At 45.2% G+C, this 16,409-nt stretch overlaps 2 protein-coding genes across 2 annotated transcripts in view; one reads left to right on the forward strand and one right to left on the reverse strand.

Annotated features, from left to right (window-relative positions):
* LOC146172407 (zinc finger CCHC domain-containing protein 24-like) overlaps positions 1–16,409 on the reverse strand; it is a 224,113-nt gene that overhangs the window by 2,566 nt on the left and 205,138 nt on the right. The window lies entirely within an intron of this gene.
* The window catches only part of LOC146172408 (sodium-coupled monocarboxylate transporter 2-like), a 99,014-nt gene continuing 91,221 nt past the window's right edge, over positions 8,617–16,409 (forward strand). The window contains exon 1 of the mRNA XM_084586060.1: positions 8,617–9,043. Within this exon, the coding sequence (XP_084442186.1) occupies positions 8,711–9,043 (333 nt within the window). The 5' untranslated portion in view covers positions 8,617–8,710. The remainder of the gene's footprint in view (positions 9,044–16,409) is intronic.

The following is a 16,409-nucleotide window of genomic DNA, read 5'->3' on the forward strand; positions in this document are numbered from 1 at the left end:
ACCTACTTTCTCCTTAACCACCTTCCACTACACCACTCCTTCACCTACTTTCTTCTCCCCCACTTTTTCCTCCCCAGCTTTTATTCTTCTGAATCTAAAGCGTATTTCAACCCTTGCCACTGATGATTGCTCTGCCCAAGCCAAGACAAGTCCACTTGTCGAACCCTTGGCTCGATCTGCAAACTGAGGTTTCCCCCCCACTACTCTTGTTCAGTGCTCTTTCGTATTTCTTTCTTAGGTTGACAATGACATTTACGACTCACTTAACCACCTTCATGCAAAGAGATGATTTAGATACGTCGATGATTACTTAATAATACTAGACAACGCTCATGTCCCATCCCTTGACGAAGCTGTAGATGAGATTATCACGGCTTTTAAAGCTGCTGCTGTAGGCTTAAATTTTACTTACGATAATACCATACAGTTCTTCAATCTGGAAATTTCTTTCAAGGACAACCAAATCTGCTGAATGTAGTGCAATCTCAGCTGAAAAAGGCGCTTCTCCCTTGCGAATGTTCGATTGCCTCCGCTCTCAGCCAGCGGGGCCAAGCTTCACGGGTACATCCCGCGAACGCCTCACGACTAGCTTCAGAGTATATCCGTGCCCTAGAGAGTGCGAATATCCGCCCATAACTCTGCTATTGAATCGGAATACCTCAGTTCCGTTTTCGATAGCTGCCGTTTGTGCTGATGCTGCAATAAATGCCTGCTTCTATCAGCCCGTGTCGTTCCATTACTACCAAGCGCGCGGCCCATCGTGCTTGACTTAAAGGGACACTAAAGACATCCAAAGATGCTATGAAAATCTAATAAACTACATTTGGTGACACTGTCGTCGCACATCCGGCAGCAAAAAAACGAATAATTGCTGAGATATTGCGATAAGAAGTTGAGGTTTTTTCTTGTTCCCGCCGGTCGAATTCAAACTGTTCCCTCCGACTACGTAGTCGGAGTTGAGTGACGCACACTATGACGTAAGCGGAGACTCTGTGATAGCTAGCGAGCCGGCGCGGCCCGCGGCGTCGCATCCCTCAAGGGCCAACATGGCAATAGCGTACTCGCAATGACGGCCACAGCCGAAATAAATAAAACGATGAAGAGAGTAATTTACCGAGCGATGGGCCCATAAAGGAAGAAAACAAACGTAGAGCGCTTGTAGTGCACAATACTCTACATGTTTCTCAAGCTTTTGCGCTCCTTCTTGCACTGTATATTAACAAACCGAGCCCTCGGTCATCGCAACGCTTCCCGACATGTTTACACACAAATAAGATGTAGTTACCAGCAAAATAGTGTCCTCGCTGCTGCGCTTGTCAGTTTTGGAGCTTTGTCGCACTTTTTTCCTTCAAGGTTTGTGCTACAGCTCCGTGTTCAGCGAAAATTACGTCAAGTCCACGGTAGCAGAGCATGACCGAAGAACCGGCGCCACTAAATTTGCCAGCGCTGTGAAATTCCACATGTTAAAATGGATCCAGTGCACAATATAGTGCGCATAGGCATCCAGAACATTAGCTGCAAGTCGTGAGAGCAAGCAGCATGCTCCAATGGTCAAGAAGTTGTAATTTTTAGACCGACAGCAGAAACATTCTATTGTAAATGGGGCCATGACGTAAAGTGCAGAAATAATGCTGGTTTCTGTGTAGCAACTAAAAAAAAAATTGGTAATAAAGAAAAAAAAAGCGGCGTAGCCGAGCGTTTAGCGCCGAACGAGCAGACAGTGGCGAGTTCGAATCTACTGATCTTTTTTTTTTTTTTACAAATCAATTTTTTTTTTGACCTTTTGTAATGTATTTCTGGTGCTTCGTTATTTTTAGTTTTTACTTTTTACCCGAGGCCCTTTTTTTCGCCGGGCGACGAGCGCAATATATATCGACGCTCTCCTTGGTATGAGCGGCAAGTATGCCCCTTTTGTTTATGATGCCTGCAATTAGCACGTTGAAGGTCTTGTTGACGCAGTATATTGGTTAGATGTGCCATGATTTAGTGAACAATTGAATGATAATGCGTTTTTTCTTCGGTACTTAGCATATGTATGCTTTTCGCGGCGTACGTAGCTGCAGTCGAGCGGTCCGGTTAGAGTTAACGGGAGCTCGCAGTCGAAGCGGCGACGGCGGCGATATGTTGGCGCAGAAGTGTGAACGAAGGAGCGTGTCGGTGGCAGCGGATTTCACCCGCTCGCGCCTCCGAATGCTCAAATGGGAACGAGCCAGGCGCATCTGCTGCTCCAAGCTCGTAATTCAGGCGCTGCAGGTCCAAACAAACTATCCGAGTGCGCACGAAATGCCTGAGCCGAAACATAACCAAAACGGAAGTGGGCGCCTGTAGCGCCTCCAAGTATATTTTTATATTTGCCTTGCAGCGTTTACGTTGTCTTTTCGCCGTCGTTTACGTATGATAAAAGTATGTTATTATATTCGAGACAAAACCTACGACGGGCAACGTAATTCGCATTTGTCAGCCTTCGTGATCCCTAGCGCGTCACGTGATTTGTAGTTGCGAGTTTCGGCTGTGGCGGCGATACCTGTATTTCTGTTCTTCCTCTTTACTACCTTATAACAGCTCTGTTTTCAGTAAGAGTGGGTTTTTTGTAATCAGGAATTTGCATTCTATCGATGCAAGCCCACTTCAGTTTTCTCTTTAGTGTCCCTTTAAGCTCGGTAGCGCACGCGACCAAGACACCGAGTCAGCGGTTTTGAGCTGCCAGCACGAATATGCGGGAAAGTGTATCTTCGCCTCCTGTTTCAGTCCCCCGGGGTTATGACGAAGTAATTGATTTTATCGGGAAAGAAGTGTGAAAGGTAAAGCAAACGATGGTACTGGGATACCAGAGTCATCAAAGCTGGTGGAACGCACAACTCAAAGAGGCGACTGAACTCAATAAACAGGCATCGAGAGAGCAGAGCGGCAAATTGGCTCGTCTGAGGACAGGAATTATAAAGAGAAAATTTCACTTCTATCGAGAATGCAACTAGCATGGCCATGAGCTTGCAGGCGCAAAATTTAAGAAGAAAACGATCGCCGCATATTGAAGAATAAAAAAATGGGCATGTTCTGACGGAACATGAAATTATATGAATAGCTTAGGTAAGAAGGTCGAAAGCAAGTAAGATTATATAAGGAGACGGGAAGGCAACATTTTAATTGAGGATGCTCCTTTGCACTACATCGCTGAGGAATAGGGATTGTTTAAGACGCTGCAACGCTGAACACGAGAAACGAAAATTTAGGCGGCGAGAACCTATAGTCTGGAAGAAAGCGTCGAAAGCACTGAATACTGGAACCGGACTTGATAAATCCTAATGAGACTGATTATTGATCTGGAGCCGCAATTTAATGGGGCATTTTGCTAAGCAATAAAACGAGTATTTCAGAGCCAGCACATAGCAGAAGATTATCAGAATAGCTAATCAGGTTTAATATATGAAGATAAACTGGAAACAGTGACGAATTACTGATGCAAACAGGCCGCGGTAACGGCGGTTTTATGTAAGCTTGAGATTCAGGCCATCAATACGAAGCTACAAATGTGAATAGAGGAAACCTAAGAGAATCGCCTAATGGTTTTAAGCAGGGCGGGAATTTCGAGCTCAATAAAGCATGTTTCCGGGTTAGTTGGTCTAACATCTTTTAGAACAGAGAAAAAAAAAATCACACACACTCTTTCTCTTTTCACACAATTGTCTCTCTCTTTAGTGTGTGTGAATGTTTTTGCGGCAGGGTTTTTTTTTTTTTTTCCAGTTTTAAAAGACATTTCGAGTACAATTTTTTTGTTTTAACCCAATGTACTTGGCCACGACACAAAACTAGGACACCAGGTCTCGCCTATCTTGAGAAAAAGGTGCGTGTGTCAGCGTAAGAAAGGAATTACTCTTGAACTTTATACCAAACACCCTGTTAGCGTCCCAGCTGAACGATTTAATAAGGTCAGTAAGCAAGAATATTACACTTCAAGTAAAATTGGAATAGGTTAATAGTATGGAGGAGGCGAAAAACAATACGTTTGCACAAAGAGTTGTGCCTTATGGCCGCTGTTATTTATTGCAAGAACGGTTGCAGTACTAGACAAGAGTCGACTAGAATATAAACAATGGGCAGCAGGCTTCAGGGTTTCGTGCATGCAGATGGCGCGGTACATTTTCTGTAAAGCCACTTCGAGCTACGACTCCACTCAGATATATTGGGGAAGGAATCAGCAAATATTGGATTGGACTATATCAGTCATCATATTATTAAACGAAATGAGGCTACAAAAATATGATAAAATATGCGTTAAATGCCGTGCGCACAGAAGAACACGCGTACATATATCCGGAGGGTAAACTGACGCAGAAAAAGAATATTAAAAGATGAATGAAAAACATATCACTGAAAAAAGAAAGAGGAACGCGGCCCTAATTAAACACAGAGCACTATGGAGAAACAATTCATATGAAGTAATGCGTGGACATTGGAAAAGTGTAATGGTTCCAGGGAGGAATTGGCGAACGCGGTATAATGTTGCAATGAACGGTGCAGAGTCTAATCAGAAAACGATCGTCAGATTAGCTCTAAAGAATCACGGAAAGAAGAAACGAAGCTGTGCAAGGATATATCTGTGTTGCTCATCCTTTGAGAAGCGGGCGGCACAGGACAATTTATTGTTTCAGGAGTGACTATTAAAAATAGTTGAGAATAGCTGGGCAGCCAAAATTTTCAAGAACTTGTACAGCAAAACTGCTAATCTGCGTTGATGTAAAATGACTAGAGTCCTTAGAGCCAGGCTGATAACTGCATGTGAAAAATGGGAGCAATGAAATCATTGCGCGAACACGGCGCTGAAAAAAAAAAAAAGAGGAAAGTTGGAAGAAACTCCTGTGGGATAATAGAAATTTTCTTTCTGTGGGAGGTTAGACCAGGTTGTCTATAGAACCAGGCATTATAGAAGTACGCGTAAACAGGGAACTCACATTTCATCGGTATGCAGGAGCAATGCAGGCCGCTCGAGCCGAGCGCTGTTGGCATTGCAACATGCCTCCACGCTGAATTTGCCCTGAATTTGCGTCTAGTTTTGGGTTTTTGCAGAAAAGGGCACCAGATTTTCTCGCATAGTTTTAAAGAAAGGCTCTTCTTCGTTTTAAAAGCCTTTCTGTCTTCCGTGGCTCAGAATTCGCCATCGACCATACCCGCCAAACTGCACTGATAGACAGTTATGTAGTGCATTTCAGTTAATTGGTGGTTATTCTGGTTTTCAAAAATAACTTCTATGGCTGCAAGTTTCTGAACAGGATTCTTTTCTGCTAAATTGGAATGCCCTGTCTTTAGGAACTTTTCAATGTGTTCGCTGAAACACCTCGTGTATGCAGTGATACATTCAGCTCTACGGTGTGTGTTAAGTCGGCGCAGAGGTGGTGTTTTTCTTTCCTGTGGAGGGCGGGGGGGGGGAGGGGGGGGGGGGCAAACTGCCATGTAAAAGTTCGCCCTATCTGTAATTCTGAGCATTTTCAAATGTCACCTTTTGTCGACATCCGCGGAAAATGGTAGAAGTATAGAACTGAGCACTGGACTGATTTAGCTTGACTTCACCGGGATTTTCGGAAAGCGCGTTTTAAACAAAGTGACGTAAATATATATTTTTTTCAATCTCATGTAGTTGATTGTGTAGTGTCGTACTAATCTGCCCGCTTACTTTCATTTATGTATGTCTCCATCGCGACGACAAGCCTGATGAGAAATTCCTGCCAATTGAGCTACTAGCCTGCGCACGTGATGTGCACGTGCATGTATGACTTCTGCCTGCAGTATAAAAATCTAAAATGGAACAGACACCGCACAATGCATGTCCTGAAAATCTGTTGTCATAGACTGCATTTACCTGCTAGCCCGGCTTTCCATCCTACCGTTCATTACACGTGTTGGTCGTATTATGCCGCCGTCCCTACCATGCCTTCGCTTTTTCCCTTTCCTTTTGCTCCCATCTTTTTTTTTTTTTTCATCAAATGCAGAATTGCACATGAGACGCATATATTTGTCGGGCAGGCCCCTCCAGTCTCTGCAAATAGCTAACTTTGAGTGAGACCCGTCAGCTGTGTACGCTCCGAAACTGTTGCGAGCGAGAAACATTCCAGCTGTGCCGCGCGCAGCACTCTTCGTCACCAATAATAAAATCCTTTCAAGAAATGGCATCAGAGAGAATGAAACTATTTTATAATGGCTGACCCTAACACAATGCTAAGCATACATGTCAACTCATTCTCTTTAAAAGAACAAGACGGCATGCGTCGGGAAAAAATAATGGGTCTCCCATTTCCTAGCTGCACCTGCATGACCACAGATGACTGTCTGTCTCGTCTTTGTTCTTAACGCTTTAATTTGCTAGCTTTCGACCGTAGTCTGAATGTCATTCAGTCTGAGAGATGGCAGATCCGCAAATTTTTTTTCCCCTGTATGAGTGTGGTCTTATTTTCTAAAGCTGTGCGCAAGTGCAAGCACAGTACTCGGCCTGTAATGGGCATCAGCAAACATATCCGAGTACCGCAACTCACCAGGCCGCTGCACTACTGCTCATTGGCAAAGCACGTTGAGAAAGCAGTTATCAAACTCTTCATAGTTTTCTTCAATAACTTCGTTCCCTTTTAATGGCAGTCTCCTAGTGACAGTGACAGCGTAAGGTGAGTGCGTGATCTGCCATCGTTAGGATGCTAAGCATGCAACCAATTGTGCGCATAGGAAAAGAAATTCTGCTGTCATTGCATCCAGTCCTTTTGTTATGTAAAACGTTTTGGGGATCACTTCACTTCCCGCAAGTGAGATGAATGCGGTTTGTGGTGGTTTGTGGGGTTTAACGTCCCAAAGCGACTGAGGCTATGAGAGAGGCCGTAGTGGAGAAGTCCGGAAATTTCGACCACCTGGGGTTCTTCAACGCCCACTGACATCGCACAGCGCACGGGCGCCTTGCTTTTCGCCGCCATTGAAAAGCACCCACCGAACCCAGGATACGATTCCACATTCTTGGGATTAGTAGTCGAGCGCTGTAACCACTGCGCCACTCTTGCGGGGCAGATGAATACGAAAGAATGTTAATTATTTGTTTTGCTTATTTGCCTCTTCCGGTAAGTAAACGCCGCATGGCACTTCCTCCCCATACTTAGGCACGCCGCTTTCATGTAAACACTGCGAGCTGGCGAATAGAGCGATGACCTCCCACCCTCCCCTCATTTTCCGTTTCCTTTCCCCTCATGCGGTGTCGCAGACCGCTTTGTATCCACATGACCGTTCTCTGACGTCATCAGCTTAAACAACTATATTTTAAACATCGTGAAACTTTACATGAATACCTTATCTCGTCAGTTCAATGTACTGTTGCCTGTAGTATAAGCAGGCTCGTTTACTTAATTAAATTTACAATAATTAAAGATGGATAATTATGTGTCTCTACCTAGCCCTATACTACCTCCAATTCAAGCACTGTTCATTTTATTACATAACCAACAGTGTTGGTCATTTCTTTCACTACTTCTATTTAATTAGGGTATTGGTGAAAAAACTAGATATCCGCCTAGACGGCGGCCTGCAACCATTTGACCCAGACTGCGAATTCGACCAGTCGGGTTAACCTTATCTATAGTTTTGCCTCAATGTTCGAGCTTACCAAAGTCTTAGAAAGTCCTGTGATCAAGTTTCATCTATATCATGCAATTCTGGGACACTAATTAGGTGTCTCTGCTTAGCCCTTTTCTACCTCCAGATAAAGTAGTGTTATTTTAATTGCATTCGAACCATTTTGGCCGTTTTATTCACTAATTAGCAATCTATGTTTTTTTCCTGCCGCAGTTCAAATACTTTTCGTTTGATTACATTCGAAGCATTGTGGACGTTTTATACACTAACTAATCAGTTTTCAGTGAATAGCTAGAAGATGAAACTTACGTCTTTAGTGTATACAACTCAAGTATTATATATTTAATTAAATTTGGCCATTTTTTGCTTTTTGAGTCGCTAATTTAGGGTCGCTACTTACTCTTTTACTACCTTATGTTAGAATACCCATCATTTCGTTACATTTACCGCATTTTCCAGCTTTTATCGACAAATTCCGCATACCTAATGGCAGTCACTGATTAGCAGTCATTACTTACTTACCTATACTTGTTTGTACATTACCAATGCTCTCTTAGTAATTAATCTGCTGTTACGCTTCTCTCTCATGCACCCCATTTCTACAGTTGCCAGGGTATTACCGCACTCATCTAACGCCATCTGACGTTTAGCGCCAGTTTTCCCTTTCAGTGATCTATATATGCTTTCGCAGTATAAGTTCTTTCCTTGCTGCATACCAGCATTACGAAATAAAGGCATTAAGAGAGCAGGGAGAGACAAAACCCGCACCGCTTCTGTGGTGCTGCCTGCCCCAGGCGCACAACGCCCTCCGGAGGTAAGGACTGAACGTAGGCCAGAATCCTCCAGCTGCCTGAAGCTCACCCCCGTGCTTTCGCACCGTCCTCGGTGCTCTGCGTAATTTATTTTGTCTCTTTTTTTTTTCTCACAGCACAGCAGCGCCAATGCCTGTCGGCGCCGCGCATAAATGGAGCAGACAACAACGCACAGGTGGCCAGCGAGGCGATCGGGACGTCGCGGTTGACTGCAAACGCGTTCGCTGTCGCCGTCAGCTGCGACCGGAGGAGTAGGCGCACGTAAGACCATCCCGCACTAACCGCCCTCGCCTAGAGCAATGTCTTTGACCATAGAGTACGCCACCTTTGGCGTCCTCATGGCGGCCAACTTGGGTCTAGGCCTGTACTTTGCCTTTTCACGGCGCGCCCGTAAGGCGTCCACGGCCGACGAAGTGTTCCTCGGCAGCCGCACCATGGGCACGGTGCCACTGGCCATCTCGGTGCTCGCCTCCATGATCTCTGCCATTGGCGTCATAGGCTTCGGGGCGCATTACTATGCGTATGGCTTCCACTACGCCTGGAGTCTGGTGTCGGCGCCGCTGCTCGTGCCCATCGTCACGATCATCGTCATCCCCGTATTGTACAGGCTCCGCGTTACATCCATCTTTGAGGTGGGTCCTAGTGGTGGTGCCAGCACTATAGCCGCCTGCCAACCATCCCATGCACTGTCGACTGCTCGTGTCATTCAGTTGCTCTTTTTTGCAGCGATTGAATAATGCCTTTTTTATTTTGTTGTTATTGTTTTGTTCCATACGGCTAAAAGCCGCGAAAGATTCCGTCACATTGTATGCGCATGTTTACACTGCATAAAAAAGCGAGCGCCTAAGCGATTATGTGGCATATGGCAACAAACGAAGCTGAGCCTAATAGAATGCCTTCCGCCGAACTGCCAACCCGGCGACAAAGAGAGCGCGGGGTTGACAGTTACGAGCGTACGTTTTCTGTTCTGCACTTAGCACTATCCGGCTATTCCATAACTAACGTCAAAAAGAGCATTTCAGGGCAGTTTGAATACCGAGAAAAGAAAAGCATGAATTGTTGCGCGCTCATCCTTGGAGGTGGCCGCTCCGGCCGTATCTAGGAATGGAATACACATTTCGGATCATGGGAGCTGCACTAAACTGATAGCGTTAAAGGCCACCTAGCGCAAAACAAAAAGTCCAGTGCTGCCGGCGATATCGTCGTTGTCGGTATTGTGGGCGAAAAATCACGAGCTTGGCTTTGACAGGAGTCAGCTAGCTGGCAGGTTACGTGGCCGGATATTGATTGTCGGCGGGTTTTGTGAATACACGAGGCATTGTGATATGACAGAAGCTGCTAAATCAGGCTTCATTTTTTTAGATCGCTGCAGGAGATCGAACATCGAGCCTTCCAAGGCCCTAGGGGCGATCAGTAAGGACGCGCAGGCTTTTTTTTTTTATTTGATTAAAACGGAGCTTTACAGATGTCTATGTCAGTTTGTCCTTCACATAACTTGGTGGCTATAACTGTATGCTGGTTAATAACAGCGAGATAATACGGGTAGAAATTAAGGAATTTGTGATTAAGGCAGTGGTAAAGTTGATTTAAGGAGACGAGGAGCGAACATCGCCGACATCTCCGACAGCGCTGGATTTTTATCACTAGGCGCCTTTAACGCTACCAGGTTCATGCATTTCGCATGAACAGAAATGTATATTCCATTTCCCGGTACGGTCGTAGTGGTCACCTCCAAACATGAGTGCGTAACAATGCATACTTTTCTTCTCTTTTTTTTTTTTTTTTCAGATTAGCTTCTACCGTGTCGTGAAGTTTCCCGCCCAATTTTAGATTTTATCAGACTCGATAGTGTTTGGTTATGAGACCTCATGTAATGAATTATTTTGACAACTTTTGTTTAGCGCGGAGACTAGTGCCTGAATATTTATTACCAAAATACATTGCGCTACCTGATAATATATACACCAACGAATGACGTGCCCTGCAGGTGAACTTCGCAGATGTAGTGAACATATTACAAAAAAATTACAGGGTTTCTTAGATTGGCTTGGTTTGTGGGGTTTAACTTCCCAAAGCGACTCAGGCTATGAGAGACGCCTTAGTGGAGGACTCCGGAAATTTCGACCACATGGGGTTCTTTAACGTGCACTCACATCGCACAGCACACGGGCGCCTTGCCTTTGGCCGCCATCGAAAAGCGGCCGCCGAGGCCGGGATTCGATCGATCCCACATCTTTATGGTCTCTCAGATGTCTCCTAAGAGGAGAATGGTGAAAGACTTCCCTTCCTCTTTTATCATTTACCTCTCATCGTCTGCCTCTTATCGGCGTTCGTTGCAGTGCTACATATGATTGTAATTGGTTCACAGGAAAGGAAAGGAGCAGTATCTGTCACACTCTCCGGTAATGTGAGTTTAGACGGCATAGACCATCGCTCCTGTGGCGTGGCGTTCTTTGGCGCGCATTCAAGTGTGGGATTGTAGATGGCAGAAATTTCGCTAAGCAAGAAGACACTTCACAGAATCTCGCGGAATATCACAGATCTCGCGCACAGATCTCAAGCACAACTCTCGCGCACGAGATTTCGTTCCATGAGCGTAGAAAGGCTTTCGCTTTATTAATAAGATCCTTCGCGCAAACTTCTATTAGCACGTAAATAACACTTAACAACTGAAAAATAAATGTTTTAGCAAGCAAATAGCACTGCGCGGAGGTAACTATTCTAAAGTACAATTTTTAATGATTCGATTATTCGAAAGGAAAAAAAAAAACGTTATGCTTAAAGCGCTTGTTTCATGCAGTGTTTTGCTACACTTTGTTCTCTTCATTATCTTGTTTAAAAGAAGTTTTCTTAACATCTCGTTGTTGAGTGTAGGTACAAGCATGAAATGCATTATTGAAGATGTGTTTCGCCTTAGAAGGTTCGACATTTTTACGACGTAAACGACCAACAGCAAATAACAAGGAGGAGGCGAAGAAGGAAGAAAGGCGAGGAGGCTCACCGGCAAAAGAAGCCAGTTTGCTTCCCTGCAATGGGAGAAAGGGGATGAAAGGAGCTATCAAAGAGAAGGAGAAATAAAAAGTAAAAGGGCAAAAGAAGTCACTAGGCGAAACACGCACTGTAAAGTCGCAGCCTGTCGCGCAGGACCGACACTAGAAATAGAAGAGTGCCTAGCAGGCTTTCACTGCAGATTATCGTCGCTGCCACCGTTTCAAGATGTTTTAACAAACGACACACATGAACACACATGTATACGCAGACGTACGCATTTTACTCAGCTCAACCTCACAAATATTTTGGTGACCTCACTCAAACTGAACCTCATCAATTAGGGTTAATATACCCTCAGGCGCTTTCACCTCACTTTTCCAAATTCCACTGCCGATCTAACTCAACCTCACCTGAAACTCAAATTTCGAGGTTAAGATCGGGTACTCAGCCAAAAAAAAAAAAAAAAGTAACGACTTATTCAATTACTCTAAAAGTACCAACATCGATAATCCTGTCAAATTGGGAAGCGAAAGAGATTTTACATGGGAAGGTTGTAGTTGCCAAATAATTTTATACTCCAAGAAACATCGGGTCGACAAAGAGCATACAAAAAAGAAACTTCCAGTCTTTATGCCCAACTCTGCGCTCCACATGCAAATTAGCTGCCCCCTCTCTCCTTTTTTTTTCGATCTCATACTAAACCCCTACCATTTGTTGCGTGCTGTGTGTAACGACACATGTTGTGCCTCCATATGATGGCGATGATAATTGTGCATCTTTCTGAGCCCGAGAGAGAAATAACTTATGGTTGCCAAGTTTTTTTTATTAGCTTCACATTTTTCCCGTGACCGAAGACATTAACTAGATCGAGAAAAAATAGAAATATTCTCAGAAAAAAAAAAGCACGAAAAAGAATATTGCCAATGTAGGGCCTGAACAGGTTAAGCTTCTCCCCAGTTAAGGCGACTTCCCTCCATGTGGGGATGGTGGTGGCTGCCAAGTTGCGGGAGTTCTTCGACAGCTCAGTGATTCCGTGGAGCATTGCAAGAAATGGATGCATTGTCGATTTCGAACATGATGTTTTTAGTCAAACACACTAGTCATAACTAGCTGGGCAAGAATTTTACGCCCTGACATAGGCGTAAAATTACGTCAGGGTAAAATTCTCGTTCGGGTTTGACCTGGGTGCAAAACTAAAAGACGGCTGAACGAGTCCCAAATTTGAACACAGTTGTGGATACCATTTAGTCAACAAGTCTAATAGGGGCTTCATTGAGGCATTCAATTGCTTGCCTTCAAAAGTGAACTAATAAATCGCCTTCGAAGTTCCTTAGCTACGACTTACGCAAATACGCATAACATAGGCAAGAGTAACACAGAAAGGAGCCAAACGTGCAATCCAGGCACCACGTTCCCTGTTGAGGACGCACTCTGCTGTTTGCAATTTGTTTCTAGGCATGTTGTTATGTGGAAGTGGAGAGCTGTCGAACTGTGACCAATGCTCCCCACGTACAGTGGCGCCGTGTGTCAGTGTTTGCTACAAAAAAAAAGTAAAGCAAAATGGCCTTGCCGACGGGTGGAGGGAAGGACTCAACGATGGATCTCAATAAAGCAGCCAAAGCAATGCTTGAATATATTAGCTTGGCATTTGACGTTTAAATTCTCGACCACTGATCTGTAAGTCTAGATGCAAATATAGAGACAAAAATATCTTCTCATGAAATTTCAGCGCATAAAAGCATGCTGGGCGAGATAGCACCTGAAATCTAATTTTCTTTTCCCGTGCTTAAACAGAAGTCCCAAACTCGAATGGCCGCCAGGAGACCAGGCAATACGAAGTAACCTATAAGCCCCCCCCCCCCCCCCCTTTTGCATTGCCCGGTTTCGCTCGAATTCGGTAAACTAATATTGCGGTTTAGCGGAGCGACCGCGCTTTTTCACCTGGCTGCCCCGAATAAGATTTTTGCATAATACAACGTTTTGGGCGAGTTGGTTACATACATTCATTGCTGGTCTCGACCCTACTGGTCTTGAATAAAATTTAGTTGACAGTCAGCGCTGTTGTGTTCTCCTCTTGTTCTGTGCCGTCTTTGCTCTGTAATAATGAATGAAAGGAAGATTTTTTGCCTCTTCTTCCTTTCTAAAAGCTTGTCAGCGGATAAAATCTACATACAGCCAGCTTTCTTGCTCATCAACAAACCCTTTTTTCTTATGCCTGCTGCGTGTTATATGCTCCAGCATCTCATTCTTCACAGTAGTTTACCGCTATACCGGTTATGTAAAAAAAAAATAATTCTAGGGGGCACTTTGCGCCACTAAAGTGCAATGAGGAGAAAGCGTCTATTGCGCTGTATAGTCCGAAGCCCTCCACTGCGACACCTCTTTCTCTTTTTTCACCCCCACCTTCCACTTTTTCCTTACGACTCGGTTAAGGTGTCCGCAGAGAATTACGATAGATACTGAGCCTTTTCTTTATGTAAAACAATTTGAAATGCCGCTGATGCCTGTTGCGTACTGCGACTGCCTTTGCATGCTGCGTGGTGCGGCGCTCGAGGAAACGCCGAATGAAAGGCGCCGCACGGACAACTGGACGGAATGCCGGGCGGGGTCAGCTTTGTGTATGCGTGAATTGTCTGGTGATGTCATCACCAGTCGTGACGTCATAGTCAGTCATCTCTGTCATTATGACTAATTAGTACTAGTTAGTGTCTAGTAGGTCATTAATTAGTACTGGTTAGTGACTACTCAGCCATTAGTTAGTACTGTTTAGTGACTAGTTAGCTATTACTCATTAACCATTTGTACTAGTTAAGGTGTGACGATCGTGGCTGGACGGACAGGGTCATGGCCGCGAGTATGAGCCATTAAAGGCTTTCTCCTTAAAACGCTAGTATGTTGATCACGTGCTACGGTGTTTTAACCACACAGAAAGCCCAGCGCAATAAACGAGGCGAGCACAGGATAAGCGCTTGTCCTGTCCTTCCCTCGTCATTTGCGTTTATTGGGCTATATTCTGTGTGACGACGAACCTACACGGCCAATCTCATTCCCTTCTGAGGTGTTTCAGCCTTGCTGTTGCTCAGGATTTCGTTGAATGATTGAGAACGAATAATGAACACGAGACCAAAAATAAGCTATTATGAAGATAATATAAAGATACATATTTACGGAATCTGAATGTGCTAACATAGCAAACGATTCTTAAAGGGAAGACAGATTCTGAAAGGGAGGGCTGTTCCATGCAGCTTACCATGGTTTCTTCATGCTTTCTTAGTCCTGTCAGAATCGCATTGTACGCGACTCCGTTACCCCAGGTTCTGCTACGTCGACGCGTAATATGTAGCGATATCTTTTTTTAATCTTTTAATCCAATGCAAGGCAACAACCACTACGACAGCGCATGGCAATAGCCACGAATACAACAAAGCAGTCGATCTTTGCGCCATAACCTTGCAACGACGAATTTCATGGCTGACTTTGTACTGAACATTTGCTTCCAGCATCAGACAAAGCTACAAAGGCAGTGTGTGTGTGTGTGTGTGTGTGTGTGTGTGTGTGTGTGTGTGTGTGTGTGTGTGTGTGTGTGTGTGTGTGTGTGTGTGTGTGTGTGTGTGTGTGTGTGTGTGTGTGTGTGTGTGTGTGTGTGTGTGTGTGTGTGTGTGTGTGTGTGTGTGTGTGTGTGTGCGTGTGCGTGTGCGTGTGCGTGTGCGTGTGCGTGTGCGTGTGCGTGTGTGTGTGTGTGTGTGTGTGTGTGTGTGTGTGTGTGTGTGTGTGTGTGAGAGAGAGAGAGAGAGAGAGAGAGAGAGAGAGAGAGAGAGAGAGGTAGTCAGGGTATGAGCAGCCTCAGTGTTGTGGAAAAATAAACACTCAACCTAAGAACACCAAAGGAAGCGTCTTATTGTAGGCTCGGGCTGAACGGAGATCATGGTCCAGAGCTGAAAAACTGGGAGTGGGCTGTGTCTGCCGGTCGTCTAAACAGGCTATTCGAACAAGCGTCACCGCATGCACACCGCTGCGACAGTCTCGAACTACGCGCCAGAATGGGCTCTCCTTGGAGTAAACGGCGGGAACTGTACAAAGCCTTTATTTCATATGTTCGACCTCGCTTAATCACGACCTACCTCAGTTAACCTCAAACTGACGCGTGAGATTGAGGCCCGATTTTTGACCTCACTCAAAAAACTACGAGCTGTCGCCAAACTAGCCTCACTTCGTGATGCTGAGGTCATTTTGACGTTCAGGTTGACCTCATGATGTTGCCCACCTCTGCACGTAGGTGCCTTCTCTTGCGTCTTGTGCGTTCTGTTCCATCTGGCATTTATTTCTGGCGTTCTTTCCGTTCAAAAGGAGAGGCATAGCACATTCTACGACGGCTCCCTCCCGAAGAAGTTCACTTCAAAGGTGGCGCGCGTTTCTCAGCTGGTTCTACGCGCGTTGAGTTGTCCACAGCGGTGAACTTGGGAACCGCACAGTAGCGTTCGTTCGAAAGCGAGCAAAGATAGAACTACAATACTGGCTACTTAGCGGCGCAAAAAAAGCTGCTTACCACGGAGGCCTATCACATACACACAACGTCATTTCGTGTTTTAGCTACACGTTGTAGCGCATATAAACGCAAGCTAGAGGATGGTAACGTCTTATCCCTTCCCGCCAAAATGTGCGTCTTTTGGATGTCATGCCTGCTCAGCAAATAAAGCGCTGACCCGCGGAATCAGCTCGCTATCACAAGATAGCCTGCGATGTCCTTCACTGCGCGCTTCCGTTCGCAGTGTGTCGGCGGAAAGTACTGGACAGGTCGGGGCAATTCATGCTTTGGACGAGCAGCCGTGGCCGGTTACACATGCATTTCACCAAGAAGAGCGCAGGACTTGGCCTGGCTGCGTTTACACCATTATAAAATCGGAGAGTGCCCGGCGGCACCAGGAAACGAACCTAGCCCCTATCGCGTGCAAGGAGGATAATTGGCGTGCGAACTTTGCTTTGCACTTTCCACCGGAAATGATGTCA

This window comes from Amblyomma maculatum, unplaced genomic scaffold, assembly GCF_055883805.1.
Source record: "Amblyomma maculatum isolate TAMU_Amacu unplaced genomic scaffold, ASM5588380v1 scaffold_13, whole genome shotgun sequence".
Taxonomy (NCBI): Eukaryota; Metazoa; Arthropoda; class Arachnida; order Ixodida; family Ixodidae; genus Amblyomma; species Amblyomma maculatum.